General features: G+C 44.6%; 2 protein-coding genes across 2 annotated transcripts; one reads left to right on the top strand and one right to left on the bottom strand.

The window, feature by feature from the left end:
- The first annotated feature begins 907 nt into the window (after positions 1-907).
- ubn2b (ubinuclein 2b) lies at positions 908-10,669 on the top strand. The gene is made up of 17 exons (XM_058049996.1): positions 908-1,560; positions 2,401-2,529; positions 2,602-2,703; positions 2,835-2,960; positions 3,028-3,131; positions 3,269-3,758; positions 3,847-3,917; positions 4,593-4,722; positions 5,095-5,201; positions 5,296-5,406; positions 5,637-5,777; positions 5,845-5,895; positions 5,988-6,030; positions 7,063-8,334; positions 8,485-8,686; positions 9,122-9,190; positions 9,323-10,669. The coding sequence occupies exons 1-17, from the start codon at positions 1,246-1,248 to the stop codon at positions 9,364-9,366; spliced, it is 3,507 nt and encodes a 1,168-aa protein (XP_057905979.1). The 5' UTR covers positions 908-1,245; the 3' UTR covers positions 9,367-10,669.
- On the bottom strand, positions 9,911-13,042 carry trir (telomerase RNA component interacting RNase). Its single transcript, XM_058050115.1, has 4 exons — positions 12,880-13,042; positions 12,326-12,695; positions 10,315-10,386; positions 9,911-10,236 (listed from the first exon to the last, which is right to left on the bottom strand). The coding sequence occupies exons 2-4, from the start codon at positions 12,599-12,601 to the stop codon at positions 10,129-10,131; spliced, it is 456 nt and encodes a 151-aa protein (XP_057906098.1). The 5' UTR covers positions 12,602-12,695; positions 12,880-13,042; the 3' UTR covers positions 9,911-10,128.
- Between the last annotated feature and the right edge of the window lie 9,687 nt (positions 13,043-22,729).

The following is a 22,729-nucleotide window of genomic DNA, read 5'->3' as shown; positions in this document are numbered from 1 at the left end:
GGTTTTATGCAAGCGTTGACTTGGATGGCTGACCACGGTTGGAGTAGAACCACCAGCCTGCTATACTTCAACTGGCCAGTACTGGTTTCATCTGCTGTCATTAACTATTTCAGCTTGGAATCAAATGTGTCATTCCACAAGTTCAAGGCAATTTAGTCAGAAGTGCATCATTTTATTCACACTTATACAAAATATATACCTGCCAGATTGAAATGTACATACTTGCATTGTGGTGAACAATGAAGCACCAGACCCAGTTCTATTGGTCATGTTATACTTACATTTTCTAACAATTGCGCCAATGGTTATTAAATACCCAGCATATTGCGTACATTTCTGTGGCCCATTCCTGATTTTTGCAGGTCAACAATCCTGAGGTCCTGAGAGCCCTTTGGTCTTATACTTATTTCCCTCAATCAAACAGATGAATTCAAATACATTCTTCAAAATGATTTTCTTTTCGATATCTTGTCTCTCCGTGTTAGAATACATCGACTATTAAAAAGTATAGAATGATCATGTCCTTTATTAGTCGGCAAACCCACAAAATACTTTTTACTCTCGCTTGTATGCTTTACAAATTGACTAAGTGAATTGATATAGCTGGAATAAACTGATTTGCATACTTAACTACCTTCAAAAATCCAGGAGTACAGTCATAACCAGCAATATGGTCTAACACAAACTAGTATGTTGGCAAATTGTCTATAAAATAGCAATGATGGACATGTGGGCCGTTTGGACAATGGAGGAGGCATCCTTTGTTGCTCCGTAGGAGACAGGAGTCCAGCATCCCGCCTGTACGCAACAATCAGCACCACATTCGCGCTCGACAGTCGGGTGGGCGTGTCCTACAGCGGTTCCGCCTCTGCCATTGGTCGAATACCGTTTCCTTTCCTCCACGACTTCCGCTTTCTTTCCATACGCACGCCCAACCACGGAATAATGATAATAATGATCAAGATGGCTACTACAGAAGCCTGTCTGTAGCTAAGTACCAATTTAATGGAATCACTCAATACTGCAGTTACGAAGTATTGAAGTCCTTCGTGGGCGACGAGGACTGCGCCAGGCATAACACTATATGGATTAATTACGGGTTAAGACGAAATAGTAGTAACTGTGTCGCCTACAGCAGCTATTCAGGAAGCTAGCTAGCAGAGTAACTAGCTAGCTGTAATAGCTGGCGACTAACTCCGGTTTTAGCTTTCCAACATTGGGGGACCGTGGCTCTATTTCCAACAAATGGCTGAACCGAGGAAAGTTCCCTTCGTCACTCTATCGTCCTTCAACACATCCGCTCCGTCGACCCCGGAGTTCAGCAAGAAACGCCGCCGAGAAGACGAGGCCGTGACTTTGGCCAGAGACGGTGGAGGAAATGTGGCCGGGTCAGGAGGTGACGGAGGTCTGTTTGGGAACACCAAGAGTGATGTCGCCGAGCCCGGGGAAACCAAGCCGACGGTCCGCCTCCACCTCAGTCTCTCCGAGCCGAGTGAGCGTGGTTCCGCGGAGTTCAACTACACCGAGCTGGTGGTCTCCACTCCTTCGCGTCCTTCTCAGGTGAGGAGTCTCCGTGGAGGAGCAGGAGGGGCCTCCGTCCGGCTTCAGAGGACAAATGCTGGGCATGACGCGATGCTGAGTTGATATTCAACAGTTGATGGAACACTTTACTGACGTGTTGAAAATAGATTTACTCAAGGCAATCTGGCCAATAAAGCTGGCACATTTACAAAAAGTAATAACCTCTCCCAGAAAAATAGCAATATTTATAACGCATCTAGATAACATGCAAATCATTTAGCTCCTGTAAGTGCTGTAAGGTGAATTTGGCTAGATGGTGTCAATGGACCTCTTGCTGAAAAGAATAGTTTTATACGGTGGCTGATTGCTTCAAAGGCAGAAATGATCCCAAAACATGGAACAAATTCTGCAAATTCCAAAATCCCGCACAGACTCCAGTAAAACTAAACAGATGAAACAGGACACCTTTCTTTGTCCATGTGAAATCATAATATGCCATAATACAGCGTGACAGACTGTTCTAGACTCGGCTCATCTTGGCCAAGTGGAGGTCTGGGGCCCCTGGTCGCTTGGCAAACTGACCTTCTGTCCCACGATCGTTCTCTCATGCGGTTGTTCTTGGGGGTTGTGTGTATTCCTGGCATTCTTCTTTTACAGCGTTTGCGTGATTGAGTTCAATTGAATACGTTATTGTCACAGTCGACGTAATGATGCATTCAAGTTCAAGGGCGGGATTATGCGGATGTGCTTTTGGAGCCTTTTTGCCGTTGTTGGCCACCGTAGTTTTGACTCAGCAAATACAACCTGTCGTCCAACAAGCAGTGCTCTTAACTTGAATATCAGCCTTCACACACTATAATGAAATACTGTGTCGTGCAGGTAAAACTAGCAGGTGCAACGGTCCCAAAAGGACTCACACCCCCGCTGGATCCCAACGACCCACTTGCTGATGATGAACGGGAGCGACGGGAGGTCGAAGAGTTGGCCAGGAAGTTTGAAAGCAAATACGTAGGTTTTTCTGGTGGTTCTAGCACAGTGCCCATGAGCAGGGTGTGCCATTGATGTCTGCGTTATTTGCAGGGTGGTGCCTCCAAGAAGAAGAAAAAGGACAGGATGCAGGATCTAATCGACATCGGCTACGGTTACGATGAGACCGACCCATTTATAGATAATTCAGAAGCTGTGAGTTCCTCTTCATGAATCACTTAGGAATAGGAAGTGAAAAGGTTTGACCACAAGTGTCATCTTTGTCTAAACGGAGTCGTAGTACTATATACCGTATAACAAATGATCAGTATTTCATTCCTGTGTAGTATGATGAGCTGGTGCCGGCCTCCCTGACCACCAAACATGGAGGTTTCTACATTAACACGGGCACGCTGCAGTTCCGCCCCACATCTGACTCTGAAGGAGACGACACGGAGAATAATCACATCAAGGTACCTTGGCTCCTCATTTGTAAACAAACATACAGACTAACTACATTCTCCTCCTTGCTTGTTAAAGATGAAGGATGGGGAAGAGCGTGCCATTAAAAAACGAAGGAAAAAGCAAGACGGTGCAATTTTGGAGGAGAAAAAACCCAGGAAAAATAAAGTACCAAAGCCCGGGTGAGCATGAATGGAGGAGTTTATCTGTACCAGCAGGCTCTCATTCATCGTGCCAGCCTTCAATGTGTCTATCTAGTTAGCTTCATGGTCCCTGCAGTCGGCTAACTTGTTTGTCTGTCTGTGCTCCGCCCTGCCAGAGTGTCGTCCTTGAATCGGCCGGAAAAGAAGAAGAGGAAGAAGCTAATGAAAGACTCCATCCAGCTGGCCAACATGCTGCGTCGCTTCACCAGGGAGAAGGAAGAGGAGCGCAAGAGGACCATGGTCACCGGCAGCGTGCCGCGACCCAACACCAAAGTGCCCGGTGCCAACAGCGTGGTTGTCAACAGCCAGTCAAAGGCTGCAGCCGGCAACGACTGCAACATGGCGGACCTCGCCACCGACCCGGCTGTCATGTCCCTGCTGGGCACGGCCAATAACGACGTGTTGCAGGACATGATGGGGGATCTGGACTTTGCCATGCTGGACTCTCCGCAGCCCTCCAGTCCTACTCAGGGCGAGAACGGCTCCTTCGGCGTAGGCCATAAAGCGGGCTTAGGCCGCGTGCCACAGGGTAGCGTGATGAGTCCTCCACCCCTCCCCACCGGTCTCCCGGGCCCCCTCTCCAAGCGCATTGAAGACCTCAGAGCGGTACGACACTCAATCACTCATTACTGTCCCAACGTTTACTTCCTGCAGACCGTAGCATCGTATTTATGTCAGCTTGTTTTTGTCTCAGGCCTCACGTCTGTTCGATGAAGAGGGACGCAAGAAGTTCTTCACTTTGGACATGAACAACATCCTACTGGAGTGAGTGGCGTTTCCTTTTTACGTCAACCTGGGATGCAGCAGCTGCATACCACTGCACAGTCACAGTCCAGCCTGTCAACAACCATACACGTATTATGCTAGATGCTAATGCTCAGTTGGTGGATGTATGAACGTACAATCTATTTCATCAAATGTCGTCAAATTGTACGCATTGTTGCCTGAAGTAAGCATTTTCATTCCTAAAAACTAGACACAAAGTCTCGCTCAATGATGCCGTGCTCCTGTGTCGTATTCTCCACTGGTCACTAGGTGTCAGTAATGTTACCGTAATGTTTGGTGAGACACACAAGCACCAGACTTGGTTGCCGAAACAACAGGCATCATTCCTAACACGAGCTACACCAAGCTTAACCTCAACTCCGAATCCCCAAAGTCACTTCCTGTCCACACCTCTGGACTGTGTTGATGACGCCATGTGTATACGCTGATTGGCTAGTTCATTGGCGTAACTTTATTTAAAATTTATGTCAAACATGTGGTTTGTATTTGATCCTGAAGATGGGATCAGGACCTCCCTTTTATACAGCATGTTGTACACAGACTACTCTTATATTATGGCTTATATTCAACTTTCATTTCCATACTATTCTCCCCTGAGAAGGCATAAAATGGTTGAAGCCTAATTCTGTGTGTGTGTGTGTGTGTGTGTGTTAGTATCGAGTTGCAGGTCCAGGAGCAGCCAGGGGATGTGCGTTCAGCTGTCTACGCTCACTTAGAGGCCTTTGTTCCGTGTAATAAAGAAGCTCTGCTCAAGCGCCTTAAGAAGCTCAGCCTCAACATCCAGGTGATGTGAACCTTTAAATCTTTGACACCAAGCTTCCTTTCTGTGTTTAAGTGGCGTAGGCCGGACACGCACATGAGCCCAGACACGCGTGTTGCTAATGAGGTAACCACGTGAACAGGGTTTAGGGTTTAGGGTTTAGGGTGTAGGGTTTAGTCCAAACCTCTCTGGCAGCATCAATAATGGCTTTTGTTCTCGCTCTTGCCTGTCTGTCCATCTGGCCTGCCGTCTGTTAGCATAGCAACGCGTCAAACAGTAACATGCATATGCTAAGCTACAAAGCTATGGGGCAGCTAGCAGCTTGGGCATGCTGCCCCGCCCTGCATGAGTATGTACCTCACATTTCTGACCGTGGACTCCCCCTCCCCCCACCAGGATGACCGTCTCCGGACACCCCTACTCAAGCTGAAGCTGGCGGTGTGCAGTGTGATGCCGGAGCAGATCGCTCGATACAACATGGACTGTATCGCTAAAGTGGCAAAGTAAGCACACGCAGGGAATACTTCCATCTTGCAGTGAGTCGCCTCCGTGGGTACATTCCATAAAAACACCCACTGTTGGTTTTTCCCTGGACAGGCAACAGTCCGAGGAGGGAGAGAAGAACGGTTCTGAGGACGATGATGAAGAGAAGCCGGGAAAACGGGTGATGGGGCCTCGGAAGAAGTTTGTCTGGGATGACAAACTCAGGTTTGCTCATTTCTTCATCCAACACAAGACAAATACTTCCATCCATAAAGTCCAGTCCGCCGTCGGTTGACTGCCTTTCTGCCATGGGGTTAGGGTTGGGTGAGGGGTAGTGCCCACTAAGAGGAAAACCCAGAGGTGTATAGGTATCATCAATTCTGGCTGGGGGTGTTATGTGTTCACCCCCTGTCCCATAAGCTGTCATATGAATGATTTCTGTCATTCCTGTGCAGGTCGTTGCTGTGTAACTTAGTGCGGGTGAAGCTGAGCTGTTACGAGCTGGAGGGGAAGACCTCGTCTCCCGAGGACTACCTCAAAGCCTTCATGGAGACCGAAGTTAAACCCCTCTGGCCCAAAGGCTGGATGCAGGCCAGGTTGGTTTCCCTTTCATTTTATTCTCCAAGCCACGGCTCGCTCTCCTCATTTGGATGTTCTTAACAGGATGCTGTTTAAAGAGAGCGTCATGGCCCACGGTCACCTCACCGGCTACACGTGAGTCAGGCCACAAGTGGAGAGATGATTAGAAACCAGTAAGTCCTCCTCCCCAATAGGTCTGTCATGCTGCTTCTTCTTGCTTATTCCAGAGCAAAGAGAAGGATGGTTGCCACGCCCAAAGCCAAGCCAAAGGTGACGCTTTCCTTCACGTTGCTTATTCCAACACATCACCTTTCACAGTTCCAACCTTGGCAGGGTCACGACCTTTCACACACCACAGGAGATACGACAGTAGTCTATACTGTAGATGGTCATGTTCTCCACGGGACGTGGAGGGATGTTGGCCCGCTCGTCTTTGCACAATTGTTTGGCTTTTCCAGCATCAAGGCCTTCTGAAGGTCACAGCATCTCAATTGGGGTCGGCCACTCCAAAGTCTTCATTCCTGCTGGTGTGTTTGGATCATGGTCCTGCTCAAGAACCCGGGTTGCCTTCAGCCTGAGGTCACCAACAGATGGCCCCACATTCTCCTTCAGCAGAATTCATACTTGCCTCCATCCCAGACCATCACACTACCACCACCACGTTTTGGTCTTGCTAGGATGTTCTGTTTCTGAAAATACTTTACACCAGATGTAATGTGTGAACACACACCTTCCAGAAAGTTCCACTGTAGTCCGCTTAGACCACAGGACTATCCTAAGGTCTGGGGATCATTGGAGAGCAGCCGTAATGTTCTTGTTGATCAGCAGTGGCTTTCATCTTAGAACTGGAAAGGCCGTTTTTGTCCCGTGTCTGTCTGAGGGTGGAGGCAAGCGAGGCCCGCGGTTCTTTGGATGTTATTGTGGGGTCTTTCGTGACCCCGTGGGTGAGTCCTCATTTTGGTTGGCTGTCCCACTGTTCCAGGTTTTTGCCACTTCTGGATAATGGCTCTCACTGTGGTTTGCTGGAGCCCCAGTGCTTTAGAAATGGCTTTCTAAGTTTTTCCCCACCGAAAGATCTCATTTCATTTCAATGAAGCTATGTTTTAACGGGGGGCCGTTATATAATATATATATATATATATATATACACATATGTAGTCATTTGCGTGGGTGGGGGCCACAGTACTGCGTTACTGCAGGCGCCATCCTCTCCCCGTACAGTACCGGTGTAGTACTTCTAGATGTTTACATCCTTAAGACAAGTTACTTGACTCATTGAACGGGAATACTTTTGTTTCTCAGGAAGCAGCGTGGGTCCGGACCACGCCCTCAGCAGGTGTCACCCCGTCCCCCGTCGGCCAGGTTGCCAAGCGACCGCCTCAGCTGCCATCTGAGCCCATATGCGTGGATTCCCTGGACGACGATCTGGCAGTTCCTTCCCTGGACTCCATTTCCCAGGCACTTGTGATCCTCGGCAACGCCGCCAAGGGCCTGGCACACGGGGACAGCCCTCCCTCCCCCGACAGACCCAAGAGCGCCACCAACCCCTCCCCCTCCTCGCACGTCTCACCGCTCATCCAGCAGCAGAAAAAGAACTCTGCCAGCTCCAACGCCCCCCTCTACATGTCTACCTCGTCGTCCCCCTCCGCCCCTTTGTCTCGGCCGTCCTCCGTCACATTCTCGCCCGTGTCGTCGGTTAAGGTGGACGCCATGGGGGTCGTTAAGGGCCCGGGTCAAGTGCACCGACACTCCGTGTTGAACATTCAGAGACCCGTGGGTGTGGCTAAAGTGGGCTCACCCGTGTCTGCCTCAACGACTAAGCCCCGCCCTCCGCCGACTGCGTCACCCCTTGCGCCCCCAGGGTCCAAGATGGCCGTGTCCACATCCTCTTCCAGCCTCATCAAATGCAGCAACAACAAAGGCGTCCATAGTGGCGACGCCGTCGTCATGACGTCACCTCCATCGCGGCCAGCGCCCCATCCGTCACCCGCACACGTCACCCCCAAAACCTTCCTGCCAACCCGTTTGCCCCTCCCCCCACAGAGCAAACCCTCCCCGTCCCACCCAGGAGCTCAACCCCCGCCCCAGTCCGCCTTCATCACCCCGATGCACGCCACCCTCACCAAGTCCACCCACAGCGGCATCACCCCCATCGTCAAACTCACGCCTCGCACCCTCAACTCAGCCGTCAGCACCTCCAGCTCGCCCGCACCCTCCCAAGGGGGCAGGTCTCAGGCAGCCCCCCCTCCCGTGCAGCAGCAGTTCTCCCCCAAAAGCCCCGCGGGGTTCCGCCCGCCCTTCTCAGGTGCCCAGACGGCAGCGGCCAAGGTGGGCCAGGGCGGCTACACTCCCCCCGGCAGCCAGAAGAGTCCGCTCATGGGCGGCAGCAGCACAGCCAACAGCGGCCTTATCAGCCCCCCCCCGTCCATGGCCAAGCATTCGGGATCCAGCACCACCCCGACGCCGCCCTCGGCCAACACGGGCCAGCGCCAGAGGCCGGGGGGCGGCGCGTCTCAGGGGCCCAAGCCGGGCGCATCTGTCCCGTTGTCATCGGCCTCCTCCCCGCTCCCCCAGGTCAGTGCTGGCAGATGCAAAGAGCACCTCCTCCTCACACACGCTTAGGAAAGGAGGAGGTGCAGTGTGCTGTCATTCCTGACGTGGCGTCCATCAGCACCGTCGGTGGATCATCAAAGCCGACACTTCTTCTTCTCTTTCTTCTTCCAGGTTTCCTCAGCGGGGGGCAGCGGTCTGCTGGGTTCCACGGCGTCTCTCCCTCTGGGCTTCGGGATGCTGGGGGGGCTCGTTCCCGTCTCCCTGCCCTTCCAGTTCCCCTCCCTCCTCAACCTGCCGCCTTTGGGCACGGCCAGCTCCAGCGCGCCGGCCGGCAGCTCTACGGCCAATAGCAACGCTCCCTTCTTGACTCAGAGTGAGTAGTCCACCCCCCCCCCCCGCTAGATCCCTAGCTCGTGGTGACCATGTGCCCTCAAGGTCTCAGCTGCCATATTCTTCCAAAATATGTATTCATTTACAAGATGCTGGTCTAATACCATGACTCAGCTATTATTATAAAACTTGTCATACCTTTTATTTTTGTAATATTACAATAATAATAATAATATTACAATCCCTCAACTTTACGCTGATGGAACTACTTTTTTACAATAAAAGGATTGATTTGTCCTGGATTTCCTCATACTGGTCCACATTTCTTTAAAATACATTTTTTGTATTATTGTGTAGCATCGTGTCTTTTTTCACCGTCGTGTGTGATGTTGCTGTTTGACGTTTGGTTTGGTCTGACCCCCCCCCCAACCCTTTTCATGGTTGTCCTCTGTGCACCCCATCCTGTGTGTCTCCTCAGATCTGTATAAGAGCCTCCAGTCGGGGTCTCAGGTTGCTCTGCCTCCTCACTTGCAGCTGGCTTTCTCAGGTAAAAGTGCCCCCCCCCCGTCTTCTCAGCGTCTGGCTCATCCTGTCTGTGGTCGCATGCGTTTTTCCTTGCTAGCCATTTGAACCGTGTTATTCCACGCTTAATTCCCTTGTTTTTCCAAACTCCCTGCAGATGTCAACCCAAGCCAAGGCGACGCCAAGAGGAAGACGCTATGATGCAGCCGCCCCCTTTTTTAATGTTCAGCTCACGGATGCCAGTTTTTAAGAGGAAGAAATGGTTTCAATCATGTGTGCGTGCTATCCTTCCCAGATTTGCTAAGCATGACGCCAGCCTGTCCGTGTTTACAAGCCAGACCTCCATCACTGTGGACAGGGAGAAGGAAGGAGTGTTTTAGGAGTGCGTGTTAGAATGTGTGGATTTCGTAGCATTGACAGCGTGCCTTTTGTATGTTCCCCTCTCTGCTGCATCGGCAGGGTCCACCTGGTGCTGTTTTTCAACTATGTCATGATCACTGACACTTGGAAGAAATGGAAACTGCAGATTACCCAAATTGAGCTTTTTTCCCTCCGAGCTGTACTTTTTTCTATGATACTTGAATTCATGAATGAGTTCTAGTCTGTATAGTACTGAATACTTTTAATTAAAACAATCTTCCACCTTCACAAGGCTGCAAAATTAGCGAAGGGATTGTGCCAAAGGTGTCAGACTATTGGGACTGTCTGGTCCGGATCCTGAAGCGTTTCATAACAACAGCACGCGACCAGGCAGTGGAGGTTTTAATCAAGCTCCGACACATCAAATAATACGAAAACAATTCAACCACATATGCCACGTTAGTGAAAGAAAATGGAACCAGAACGAAGAAATACAAAACAAAGTGGGGGCAGGGGGGTCTCCAAGTCTGCCAAACACAAAATGGAACAAAATGTGGATGAAGTTCTCCTGCGGTTTCCTCTCACAGCACAGCTGATGGGCATCTACTTGACCAGAGGTCTGGTCTTATCGTCGTCGCCACACTGGTGGGCTTTGTACTTTTTCACCTCGGCCATGTACTTTGACCAGGCGTCACTCTTGCCCGGCTCGGCCTGCAAGGGTGAGAGAGAAGACAAATGGGTGGGTGTCAGGGCGCCCGGGCCGCATCTGCATGGTCTTTGCCGCCTCACCTCCGAGTCCTGTTTCTGCTTCTTTGCAACCATGCCGGTCTTAAGGAACACACCGCCTCGGCGCTTCCCCACCTGGGTTAGGGGATAGAAGACTGACACCGTTACAGGAGGCCTTGCCTTGTCAATGAAGGAGACTACATTTCGTCTGCTGCCGAACCACCAGCCTCGTCAGCGGAGAACATCCCTAACCTTAACGCTTCCTGTGTTGTGTGTGCATTGTATATACGTATATATATACGTATATACGTATATATACGTATACGCACTACATATGGATACTGGCATTAGGATGCTTTTGGTGAGTAGCGTATATGTACAGTGGGGCAAAAAAGTATTTAGTCAGCCACCAATTGTGCAAGTTCTCCCACTTAAAAAGATGAGAGAGGCCTGTAATTTTCATCATAGGTACGCTTCAACTATGAGAGACAAAATGAGAAAAAAAAATCCAGATAATCATATTGTTTGATTTTTAAAGAATTTATTTGCAAATCATGGTGGAAAATAAGTATTTGGTCAAAAACAAAAGTTCATCTCAATACTTTGTGATATACCCTTTGTTGGCAATGACAGAGATCAAACGTTTTCTGTAACTCTTCACAAGATTTTCACACACTGTTGTAGGTATTTTGGCCCATTCCTCCATGCAGATCGCCTCTAGAGCAGTGATGTTTAGGGGCTGTCGCTGGGCAACACGGATTTTCAACTCCCTCCAAAGATTTTCTATGGGGTTGAGATCTGGAGACTGGCTAGGCCACTCCAGGACCTTGAAATGCTTCTTATGAAGCCACTCCTTCGTTGCCCGGGCGGTGTGTTTGGGATCGTTGTCATGCTGAAAGACCCAGCCACGTTTCATCTTCAGTGCCCTTGCTGATGGAAGAAGGTTTTCATTCAGAATCTCACGATACATGGCCCCATTCATTCTCCCATTTACACGGATCAGTTGTCCTGGTCCCTTTGCAGAAAAACAGCCCCAGAGCATGATGTTTCCACCCCCATGCTTCACAGTAGGTGTGGTGTTGTTTGGATGCAACTCAGCATTCTTTCTCCTCCAAACACGACGAGTTGAGTTGATACCAAAAAGTTCTATTTTGGTTTCATCTGACCATATTACATTCTCCCAATCCTCTTCTGGATCATCCAAATGCTCTCTAGCAAACTTCAGACGGGCTTGGACATGTACTGGCTTCAGCAGGGGGACACGTCTGGCACTGCAGGATTTGAGTCCCTGGCGGCGGAGTGTGTTACTTATGGTAGCCTTCGTTAATATGGTCCCAGCTCTCTGCAGGTCTTTCACTAGGTCCCCCCGTGTGGTTCTGGGATTTTTGCTCACCGTTCTTGTTATCATTTTGACCCCACGGGGTGAGATCTTGCGTGGAGCCCCAGATCGAGGGAGATTATCGGTGGTCTTGTAGGTCTTCCATTTTCTCACAATTGCTCCCACAGTTGATTTCTTCACACCAAGCTGCTTAACTATTGCAGATTCAGTCTTCCCAGCCTGGTGCAGGTCTACAATTTTGTTTCTGATGTCCTTTGACAGCTCTTTGGTCTTGGCCATAGTGGAGTTTGGAGTGTGACTGTCTGAGGTTGTGGACAGGTGTCTTTTATACTGATAACCAGTTCAAACAGGTGCCATCAATACAGGTAACGAGTGGAGGACAGAGGAGCTTCTTAAAGAAGAACTTACAGGTCTGTGAGAGCCACAAATCTTGCTTGTTTGTAGGTGACCAAATACTTATTTTCCACCATGATTTGCAAATAAATTCTTTAAAAATCAAACAATGTGATTATCTGGATTTTTTTTTCTCATTTTGTCTCTCATAGTTGAAGCGTACCTATGATGAAAATTACAGGCCTCTCTCATCTTTTTAAGTGGGAGAACTTGCACAATTGGTGGCTGACTAAATACTTTTTTGCCCCACTGTATGTACGTTGCAGCTATGTGTACATTAATGCAACACCAAATGCTAATTGGCTTATCAGTCTGGATGTGCTACAAACTCGTCTCCCTTACAAATGTGGTCACTGGAGGAGGCTTCTTTCCCACTGATGCATGTCCTTGCTCTCCATCTGTTCCCTGCGCCTTTTTCATCATCTCCTCCTCCATCTTCTTCTTGAACATCTCCATGAAGCTGCCGTCGTTGGCGAACGCGTTTCCCGATGACGAGCTGGGTCGGAGGCTCTCGGCGGAAGGGGACGCGGGGCTGCCACAGTCCGAATCCCCGCCGCTGCTGCTGCTGCTGTCGTCGTCGTCGTGGTGAGATCTGCCATGTTTGCGTGTTTGCTCCATGTTTCCTGTTGATTCTTGACTCGTCCACGGATCTCCACTTTACGGCGTTGTGGGGAAATTTAGCTCGGCTAAACGCCAGCTCACTAATGAAGAACTTCGAAAGTGAGGCAAGAAAACAGAAGGTTTTAATCCTCTGGCGCCGATTTGGTGACAAAACACACAAAAGCTAATGTTGCTAACGCCGTCTAGTTCGCTTCGCTCTCGGGTAACATGAAGGGAAAAGGCCGCCTATTAAGGTTGGTGACGGATATTTAGTAACAAAAATAAACACTACACACCAAAAAGCCTGAAATATCCTCGTCCAGGACGGTAGAATTTGTGAGCTCGCCAGCGTTTTTGGCTAGGTTTGCGGTCAGCTCGCTCCTCGCTAGCTGTCGGCCATGTTTAAGTTCTTTAGTGACGTCACGTCGTGGGCGTGGCTGCAATTTCCGGACCGGAAGTGAAACACTAACACTAACGTCCGCATGAAAAACAAAGAGGTAAGGTTAGCCCCTTACCATTTTGGTCAAAAACCAACACATGGAAAAAGTGGCAATTAGCCATCTTTGGGTTCGGCCAGGAACCCCGATGATGACGGGGGAGGTTTCTACATCCTCCTGCAGCACAAAACTCAGCTTGACAAAAACATTACTAACTGACATTTTACTGACATACTAACCCCTTACGTTTTTTTCGAAAATCAACACCCTCAAACTTTGGCATTTTATGCCATTTTTGGGCTCTTCTGGGCCCCCTGTTGAGTGTGTGTGAGGTTTCCGCTGTTTTTTTGACCAGAAAAGTGCATTTTCAGTAAGTTGAAAAAATGGAAAAAAAACGACATACTAACCCCTTACGTTTTTTTCAAAAATCACAAAATTTAAAACTGGCATTTTATGCCATTTTTGGGTGCTTCTGGGCCCCCTGTTGAGTGTGTGTGAGGTTTCCGCTGTTTTTTTGACCAGAAAAGTGCATTTTCAGCAAGTTGAAAAAATTGAAAAAAACGACATACTAACCCCTTACGTTTTTTTCAAAAATCACAAAATTTAAAACTGGCATTTTATGCCATTTTTGGGTGCTTCTGGGCCCCCTGTTGAGTGTGCGTGAGGTTTCCGCTGTTTTTTTGACCAGAAAAGTGCTTTTTCAGCAAGTTGAAAAAATTGAAAAAAACGGCATACTAACCCCTTACGTTTTTTTCAAAAATCACAAAATTTAAAACTGGCATTTTATGCCATTTTTGGGTGCTTCTGGGCCCCCTGTTGAGTGTGTGTGAGGTTTCCGCTGTTTTTTTGACCAGAAAAGTGCATTTTCAGCAAGTTGAAAAAATTGAAAAAAACGACATACTAACCCCTTACGTTTTTTTCAAAAATCACAAAATTTAAAACTGGCATTTTATGCCATTTTTGGGTGCTTCTGGGCCCCCTGTTGAGTGTGTGTGAGGTTTCCGCTGTTTTTTTGACCAGAAAAGTGCATTTTCAGCAAGTTGAAAAAATTGAAAAAAACGACATACTAACCCCTTACGTTTTTTTCAAAAATCACAACATTTAAAACTGGCATTTTATGCCATTTTTGGGCTCTTCTGGGCCCCCTGTTGAGTGTGTGTGAGGTTTCCGCTGTTTTTTTGACCAGAAAAGTGCTTTTTCAGCAAGTTGAAAAAAATTGAAAAAAACGACATACTAACCCCTTACGTTTTTTTCAAAAATCAACACCCTCAAATTTTGGCATTTTATGCCATTTTTGGGCTCTTCTGGGCCCCCTGTTGAGTGTGCGTGAGGTTTCCGCTGTTTTTTTGACCAGAAAAGTGCTTTTTCAGCAAGTTGAAAAAATTGAAAAAAACGACATACTAACCCCTTACGTTTTTTTCAAAAATCACAAAATTTAAAACTGGCATTTTATGCCATTTTTGGGTGCTTCTGGGCCCCCTGTTGAGTGTGTGTGAGGTTTCCGCTGTTTTTTTGACCAGAAAAGTGCTTTTTCAGCAAGTTGAAAAAATTGAAAAAAACGACATACTAACCCCTTACGTTTTTTTCAAAAATCACAAAATTTAAAACTGGCATTTTATGCCATTTTTGGGTGCTTCTGGGCCCCCTGTTGAGTGTGTGTGAGGTTTCCGCTGTTTTTTTGACCAGAAAAGTGCATTTTCAGCAAGTTGAAAAAATTGAAAAAAACGACATACTAACCCCTTACGTTTTTTTCAAAAATCACAACATTTAAAACTGGCATTTTATGCCATTTTTGGGCTCTTCTGGGCCCCCTGTTGAGTGTGTGTGAGGTTTCCGCTGTTTTTTTGACCAGAAAAGTGCTTTTTCAGCAAGTTGAAAAAAATTGAAAAAAACGACATACTAACCCCTTACGTTTTTTTCAAAAATCAACACCCTCAAATTTTGGCATTTTATGCCATTTTTGGGCTCTTCTGGGCCCCCTGTTGAGTGTGCGTGAGGTTTCCGCTGTTTTTTTGACCAGAAAAGTGCTTTTTCAGCAAGTTGAAAAAATTGAAAAAAACGACATACTAACCCCTTACGTTTTTTTCAAAAATCACAAAATTTAAAACTGGCATTTTATGCCATTTTTGGGTGCTTCTGGGCCCCCTGTTGAGTGTGTGTGAGGTTTCCGCTGTTTTTTTGACCAGAAAAGTGCTTTTTCAGCAAGTTGAAAAAATTGAAAAAAACGACATACTAACCCCTTACGTTTTTTTCAAAAATCACAAAATTTAAAACTGGCATTTTATGCCATTTTTGGGTGCTTCTGGGCCCCCTGTTGAGTGTGTGTGAGGTTTCCGCTGTTTTTTTGACCAGAAAAGTGCTTTTTCAGCAAGTTGAAAAAATTGAAAAAAACGACATACTAACCCCTTACGTTTTTTTCAAAAATCACAAAATTTAAAACTGGCATTTTATGCCATTTTTGGGGGCTTCTGGGCCCCCTGTTGAGTGTGTGTGAGGTTTCCGCTGTTTTTTTGACCAGAAAAGTGCTTTTTCAGCAAGTTGAAAAAATTGAAAAAAACAACATACTAACCCCTTACGTTTTTTTCAAAAATCACAAAATTTAAAACTGGCATTTTATGCCATTTTTGGGGGCTTCTGGGCCCCCTGTTGAGTGTGTGTGAGGTTTCCGCTGTTTTTTTGACCAGAAAAGTGCTTTTTCAGCAAGTTGAAAAAATTGAAAAAAACGACATACTAACCCCTTACGTTTTTTTCAAAAATCACAAAATTTAAAACTGGCATTTTATGCCATTTTTGGGTGCTTCTGGGCCCCCTGTTGAGTGTGTGTGAGGTTTCCGCTGTTTTTTTGACCAGAAAAGTGCTTTTTCAGCAAGTTGAAAAAATTGAAAAAAACGACATACTAACCCCTTACGTTTTTTTCAAAAATCACAAAATTTAAAACTGGCATTTTATGCCATTTTTGGGCTCTTCTGGGCCCCCTGTTGAGTGTGTGTGAGGTTTCCGCTGTTTTTTTGACCAGAAAAGTGCTTTTTCAGCAAGTTGAAAAAATTGAAGAAAACGACATACTAACCCCTTACGTTTTTTTCAAAAATCAACACCCTCAAATTTTGGCATTTTATGCCATTTTTGGGCTCTTCTGGGCCCCCTGTTGAGTGTGCGTGAGGTTTCCGCTGTTTTTTTGACCAGAAAAGTGCTTTTTCAGCAAGTTGAAAAAATTGAAAAAAACGACATACTAACCCCTTACGTTTTTTTCAAAAATCACAAAATTTAAAACTGGCATTTTATGCCATTTTTGGGTGCTTCTGGGCCCCCTGTTGAGTGTGTGTGAGGTTTCCGCTGTTTTTTTGACCAGAAAAGTGCTTTTTCAGCAAGTTGAAAAAATTGAAAAAAACGACATACTAACCCCTTACGTTTTTTTCAAAAATCACAAAAATTTAAAACTGGCATTTTATGCCATTTTTGGGTGCTTCTGGGCCCCCTGTTGAGTGTGTGTGAGGTTTCCGCTGTTTTTTTGACCAGAAAAGTGCATTTTCAGCAAGTTGAAAAAATTGATAAAAACGACATACTAACCCCTTACGTTTTTTTCAAAAATCACAAAATTTAAAACTGGCATTTTATGCCATTTTTGGGCTCTTCTGGGCCCCCTGTTGAGTGTGTGTGAGGTTTCCGCTGTTTTTTTGACCAGAAAAGTGCTTTTTCAGCAAGTTGAAAAAATTGAAAAAAACGACATACTAACCCCTTACGTTTTTTTCAAAAATCAACACCCTCAAATTTTGGCATTTTATGCCATTTTTGGGTGCTTCTGGGCCCCCTGTTGAGTGTGTGTGAGGTTTCCGCTGTTTTTTTGACCAGAAAAGTGCTTTTTCAGCAAGTTGAAAAAATTGAAAAAAACGACATACTAACCCCTTACGTTTTTTTCAAAAATCACAAAATTTAAAACTGGCATTTTATGCCATTTTTGGGTGCTTCTGGGCCCACTGTTGAGTGTGTGTGAGGTTTCCGCTGTTTTTTTGACCAGAAAAGTGCTTTTTCAGCAAGTTGAAAAAATTGAAAAAAACGACATACTAACCCCTTACGTTTTTTTCAAAAATCACAAAAATTTAAAACTGGCATTTTATGCCATTTTTGGGTGCTTCTGGGCCCCCTGTTGAGTGTGTGTGAGGTTTCCGCTGTTTTTTTGACCAGAAAAGTGCATTTTCAGCAAGTTGAAAAAATTGATAAAAACGACATACTAACCCCTTACGTTTTTTTCAAAAATCACAAAATTTAAAACTGGCATTTTATGCCATTTTTGGGCTCTTCTGGGCCCCCTGTTGAGTGTGTGTGAGGTTTCCGCTGTTTTTTTGACCAGAAAAGTGCTTTTTCAGCAAGTTGAAAAAATTGAAAAAAACGACATACTAACCCCTTACGTTTTTTTCAAAAATCACAAAATTTAAAACTGGCATTTTATGCCATTTTTGGGCTCTTCTGGGCCCCCTGTTGAGTGTGTGTGAGGTTTCCGCTGTTTTTTTGACCAGAAAAGTGCTTTTTCAGCAAGTTGAAAAAATTGAAAAAAACGACATACTAACCCCTTACGTTTTTTTCAAAAATCACAAAATTTAAAACTGGCATTTTATGCCATTTTTGGGCTCTTCTGGGCCCCCTGTTGAGTGTGTGTGAGGTTTCCGCTGTTTTTTTGACCAGAAAAGTGCATTTTCAGCAAGTTGAAAAAATTGAAAAAAACGACATACTAACCCCTTACGTTTTTTTCAAAAATCACAAAATTTAAAACTGGCATTTTATGCCATATTTGGGCTCTTCTGGGCCCCCTGTTGAGTGTGTGTGAGGTTTCCCCTGTTTTTTTGACCAGAAAAGTGCTTTTTCAGCAAGTTGAAAATATTGAAAAAAACGACATACTAACCCCTTACGTTTTTTTCAAAAATCACAAAATTTAAAACTGGCATTTTATGCCATTTTTGGGTGCTTCTGGGCCCCCTGTTGAGTGTGCGTGAGGTTTCCGCTGTTTTTTTGACCAGAAAAGTGCTTTTTCAGCAAGTTGAAAAAATTGAAAAAAACGACATACTAACCCCTTACGTTTTTTTCAAAAATCACAAAATTTAAAACTGGCATTTTATGCCATTTTTGGGTGCTTCTGGGCCCCCTGTTGAGTGTGTGTGAGGTTTCCGCTGTTTTTTTGACCAGAAAAGTGCTTTTTCAGCAAGTTGAAAAAATTGAAAAAAACGACATACTAACCCCTTACGTTTTTTTCAAAAATCACAAAATTTAAAACTGGCATTTTATGCCATTTTTGGGTGCTTCTGGGCCCCCTGTTGAGTGTGTGTGAGGTTTCCGCTGTTTTTTTGACCAGAAAAGTGCTTTTTCAGCAAGTTGAAAAAATTGAAAAAAACGACATACTAACCCCTTACGTTTTTTTCAAAAATCAACACCCTCAAACTTTGGCATTTTATGCCATTTTGGGGCTCTTCTGGGCCCCCTGTTGAGTGTGCGTGAGGTTTCCGCTGTTTTTTTGACCAGAAAAGTGCTTTTTCAGCAAGTTGAAAAAATTGAAAAAAACGACATACTAACCCCTTACGTTTTTTTCAAAAATCACAAAATTTAAAACTGGCATTTTATGCCATTTTTGGGTGCTTCTGGGCCCCCTGTTGAGTGTGTGTGAGGTTTCCGCTGTTTTTTTGACAAGAAAAGTGCTTTTTCAGCAAGTTGAAAAAATTTAAAAAAACGACATACTAACCCCTTACGTTTTTTTCAAAAATCACAAAATTTAAAACTGGCATTTTATGCCATTTTTGGTTGCTTCTGGGCCCCCTGTTGAGTGTGCGTGAGGTTTCCGCTGTTTTTTTGACCAGAAAAGTGCTTTTTCAGCAAGTTGAAAAAATTGAAAAAAACGACATACTAACCCCTTACGTTTTTTTCAAAAATCAACACCCTCAAATTTTGGCATTTTATGCCATTTTTGGGCTCTTCTGGGCCCCCTGTTGAGTGTGCGTGAGGTTTCCGCTGTTTTTTTGACCAGAAAAGTGCTTTTTCAGCAAGTTGAAAAAATTGAAAAAAACGACATACTAACCCCTTACGTTTTTTTCAAAAATCACAAAATTTAAAACTGGCATTTTATGCCATTTTGGGGCTCTTCTGGGCCCCCTGTTGAGTGTGTGTGAGGTTTCCGCTGTTTTTTTGACCAGAAAAGTGCTTTTTCAGCAAGTTGAAAAAATTGAAAAAAACGACATACTAACCCCTTACGTTTTTTTCAAAAATCACAAAATTTAAAACTGGCATTTTATGCCATTTTTGGGCTCTTCTGGGCCCCCTGTTGAGTGTGTGTGAGGTTTCCGCTGTTTTTTTGACCAGAAAAGTGCTTTTTCAGCAAGTTGAAAAAATTGAAAAAAACGACATACTAACCCCTTACGTTTTTTTCAAAAATCAACACCCTCAAATTTTGGCATTTTATGCCATTTTTGGGCTCTTCTGGGCCCCCTGTTGAGTGTGCGTGAGGTTTCCGCTGTTTTTTTGACCAGAAAAGTGCTTTTTCAGCAAGTTGAAAAAATTGAAAAAAACGACATACTAACCCCTTACGTTTTTTTCAAAAATCACAAAATTTAAAACTGGCATTTTATGCCATTTTTGGGTGCTTCTGGGCCCCCTGTTGAGTGTGTGTGAGGTTTCCGCTGTTTTTTTGACCAGAAAAGTGCTTTTTCAGCAAGTTGAAAAAATTGAAAAAAACGACATACTAACCCCTTACGTTTTTTTCAAAAATCACAAAATTTAAAACTGGCATTTTATGCCGTTTTGGGGCTCTTCTGGACCCCCTGTTGAGTGTGTGTGAGGTTTCCGCTGTTTTTTTGACCAGAAAAGTGCTTTTTCAGCAAGTTGAAAAAATTGAAAAAAACGACATACTAACCCCTTACGTTTTTTTCAAAAATCACCAAATTTAAAACTGGCATTTTATGCCATTTTTGGGCTCTTCTGGGCCCCCTGTTGAGTGTGTGTGAGGTTTCCGCTGTTTTTTTGACCAGAAAAGTGCTTTTTCAGCAAGTTGAAAAAATTGAAAAAAACGACATACTAACCCCTTACGTTTTTTTCAAAAATCAACACCCTCAAATTTTGGCATTTTATGCCATTTTTGGGCTCTTCTGGGCCCCCTGTTGAGTGTGCGTGAGTTTTCCGCTGTTTTTTTGACCAGAAAAGTGCTTTTTCAGCAAGTTGAAAAAATTGAAAAAAACGACATACTAACCCCTTACGTTTTTTTCAAAAATCACAAAATTTAAAACTGGCATTTTATGCCATTTTTGGGTGCTTCTGGGCCCCCTGTTGAGTGTGTGTGAGGTTTCCGCTGTTTTTTTGACCAGAAAAGTGCTTTTTCAGCAAGTTGAAAAAATTGAAAAAAACGACATACTAACCCCTTACGTTTTTTTCAAAAATCACAAAATTTAAAACTGGCATTTTATGCCATTTTTGGGCTCTTCTGGGCCCCCTGTTGAGTGTGTGTGAGGTTTCCGCTGTTTTTTTGACCAGAAAAGTGCTTTTTCAACAAGTTGAAAAAATTGAAAAAAACGACATACTAACCCCTTACGTTTTTTTCAAAAATCACAAAATTTAAAACTGGCATTTTATGCCATTTTTGGGCTCTTCTGGGCCCCCTGTTGAGTGTGTGTGAGGTTTCCGCTGTTTTTTTGACCAGAAAAGTGCTTTTTCAGCAAGTTGAAAAAATTGAAAAAAACGACATACTAACCCCTTACGTTTTTTTCAAAAATCAACACCCTCAAACTTTGGCATTTTATGCCATTTTGGGGCTCTTCTGGGCCCCCTGTTGAGTGTGTGTGAGGTTTCCGCTGTTTTTTTGACCAGAAAAGTGCTTTTTCAGCAAGTTGAAAAAATTGAAAAAAACGACATACTAACCCCTTACGTTTTTTTCAAAAATCACAAAATTTAAAACTGGCATTTTATGCCATTTTGGGGCTCTTCTGGGCCCCCTGTTGAGTGTGTGTGAGGTTTCCGCTGTTTTTTTGACCAGAAAAGTGCTTTTTCAGCAAGTTGAAAAAATTGAAAAAAACGACATACTAACCCCTTACGTTTTTTTCAAAAATCACAAAATTTAAAACTGGCATTTTATGCCATTTTTGGGTGCTTCTGGGCCCCCTGTTGAGTGTGTGTGAGGCTTCCGCTGTTTTTTTGACCAGAAAAGTGCATTTTCAGCAAGTTGAAAAAATTGAAAAAAACGACATACTAACCCCTTACGTTTTTTTCAAAAATCACAAAATTTAAAACTGGCATTTTATGCCATTTTTGGGCTCTTCTGGGCCCCCTGTTGAGTGTGTGTGAGGTTTCCGCTGTTTTTTTGACCAGAAAAGTGCTTTTTCAGCAAGTTGAAAAAATTGAAAAAAACGACATACTAACCCCTTATGTTTTTTTCAAAAATCAACACCCTCAAATTTTGGCATTTTATGCCATTTTTGGGCTCTTCTGGGCCCCCTGTTGAGTGTGCGTGAGGTTTCCGCTGTTTTTTTGACCAGAAAAGTGCTTTTTCAGCAAGTTGAAAAAATTGAAAAAAACGACATACTAACCCCTTACGTTTTTTTCAAAAATCACAAAATTTAAAACTGGCATTTTATGCCATTTTGGGGCTCTTCTGGGCCCCCTGTTGAGTGTGTGTGAGGTTTCCGCTGTTTTTTTGACCAGAAAAGTGCTTTTTCAGCAAGTTGAAAAAATTGAAAAAAACGACATACTAACCCCTTACGTTTTTTTCAAAAATCACAAAATTTAAAACTGGCATTTTATGCCATTTTTGGGCTCTTCTGGGCCCCCTGTTGAGTGTGTGTGAGGTTTCCGCTGTTTTTTTGACCAGAAAAGTGCTTTTTCAGCAAGTTGAAAAAATTGAAAAAAACGACATACTAACCCCTTACGTTTTTTTCAAAAATCAACACCCTCAAATTTTGGCATTTTATGCCATTTTTGGGCTCTTCTGGGCCCCCTGTTGAGTGTGCGTGAGGTTTCCGCTGTTTTTTTGACCAGAAAAGTGCTTTTTCAGCAAGTTGAAAAAATTGAAAAAAACGACCCCTTACGTTTTTTACCCCTTTCGACACACTTTTTTGTTTTTGTTGGTCTTAGTGAACCGCCGGGGATCCGCCACAGGGCCCGACTACTTTAAGTCCTGCAATACTGTCCAAATGTAAGGACATGGTAAAAAATAAAATGAAAAATGGATCACACCGTATCACAGTACACGCCCAGTATGAGTATGAGTATGATGAAGTAACATGAGTATGATGAGTATAATGAGTATGATGAGTATGATGAGTATGAGGAGTAACATGAGTATCATGAGACAAGACTGTAAGCATGGCGGGTAGAAAGAGCATCCCATTTATTGGTTGTGCAAACGTGTACAGAGGCCAAAGTGTGTCCATCCCTGTAAGTCCAGTGTGCTGTCAGCCATTAGACCAGATTCTATTCAAACAAAGCCAAACGTGCAACAACCCCCCCCCCCCTCCAAAAAACACAACATGTGCACACAAACAAAAAGACACACTTGAGGCGTTTGGTCTGTAAAGACTACAGCACATTGTCAGGGACTTGGGAGCTATGATTAATATTATTATGATTAATAAGAGTTCATCCGTGGACAAGATGAGTCGTGATGAAAGGCATCTGTCAATCAAAAGGCCAAGGTCATGTGATGAATATGACCAGCTTCACTTCATCGTATCGTTTCTTGATG

This window comes from Doryrhamphus excisus, chromosome 15 (genome assembly GCF_030265055.1).
Source record: "Doryrhamphus excisus isolate RoL2022-K1 chromosome 15, RoL_Dexc_1.0, whole genome shotgun sequence".
NCBI classification, from domain to species: Eukaryota; Metazoa; Chordata; class Actinopteri; order Syngnathiformes; family Syngnathidae; genus Doryrhamphus; species Doryrhamphus excisus.
This window is presented reverse-complemented; position numbering and strand designations above follow the sequence as displayed.

Bases quoted from the DNA above. Each gene is read 5' to 3' on its own strand.
- trir (XM_058050115.1), bottom strand. From the start codon at position 12,601: ATGGAGCAAACACGCAAACATGGCAGATCTCACCACGACGACGACGAC. The intron at 10,387-12,325 runs GTAAGGGAGACG...CCCCTAACCCAG, and splicing joins CTCCTCCAGTGACCACATTT to GTGGGGAAGCGCCGAGGCGG. The intron at 10,237-10,314 runs GTGAGGCGGCAA...TCACCCTTGCAG, and splicing joins AGCAGAAACAGGACTCGGAG to GCCGAGCCGGGCAAGAGTGA.
- ubn2b (XM_058049996.1), top strand. From the start codon at position 1,246: ATGGCTGAACCGAGGAAAGTTCCCTTCGTCACTCTATCGTCCTTCAAC. The intron at 3,132-3,268 runs GTGAGCATGAAT...CCGCCCTGCCAG, and splicing joins AATAAAGTACCAAAGCCCGG to AGTGTCGTCCTTGAATCGGC. The intron at 3,918-4,592 runs GTGAGTGGCGTT...TGTGTGTGTTAG, and splicing joins ATGAACAACATCCTACTGGA to TATCGAGTTGCAGGTCCAGG.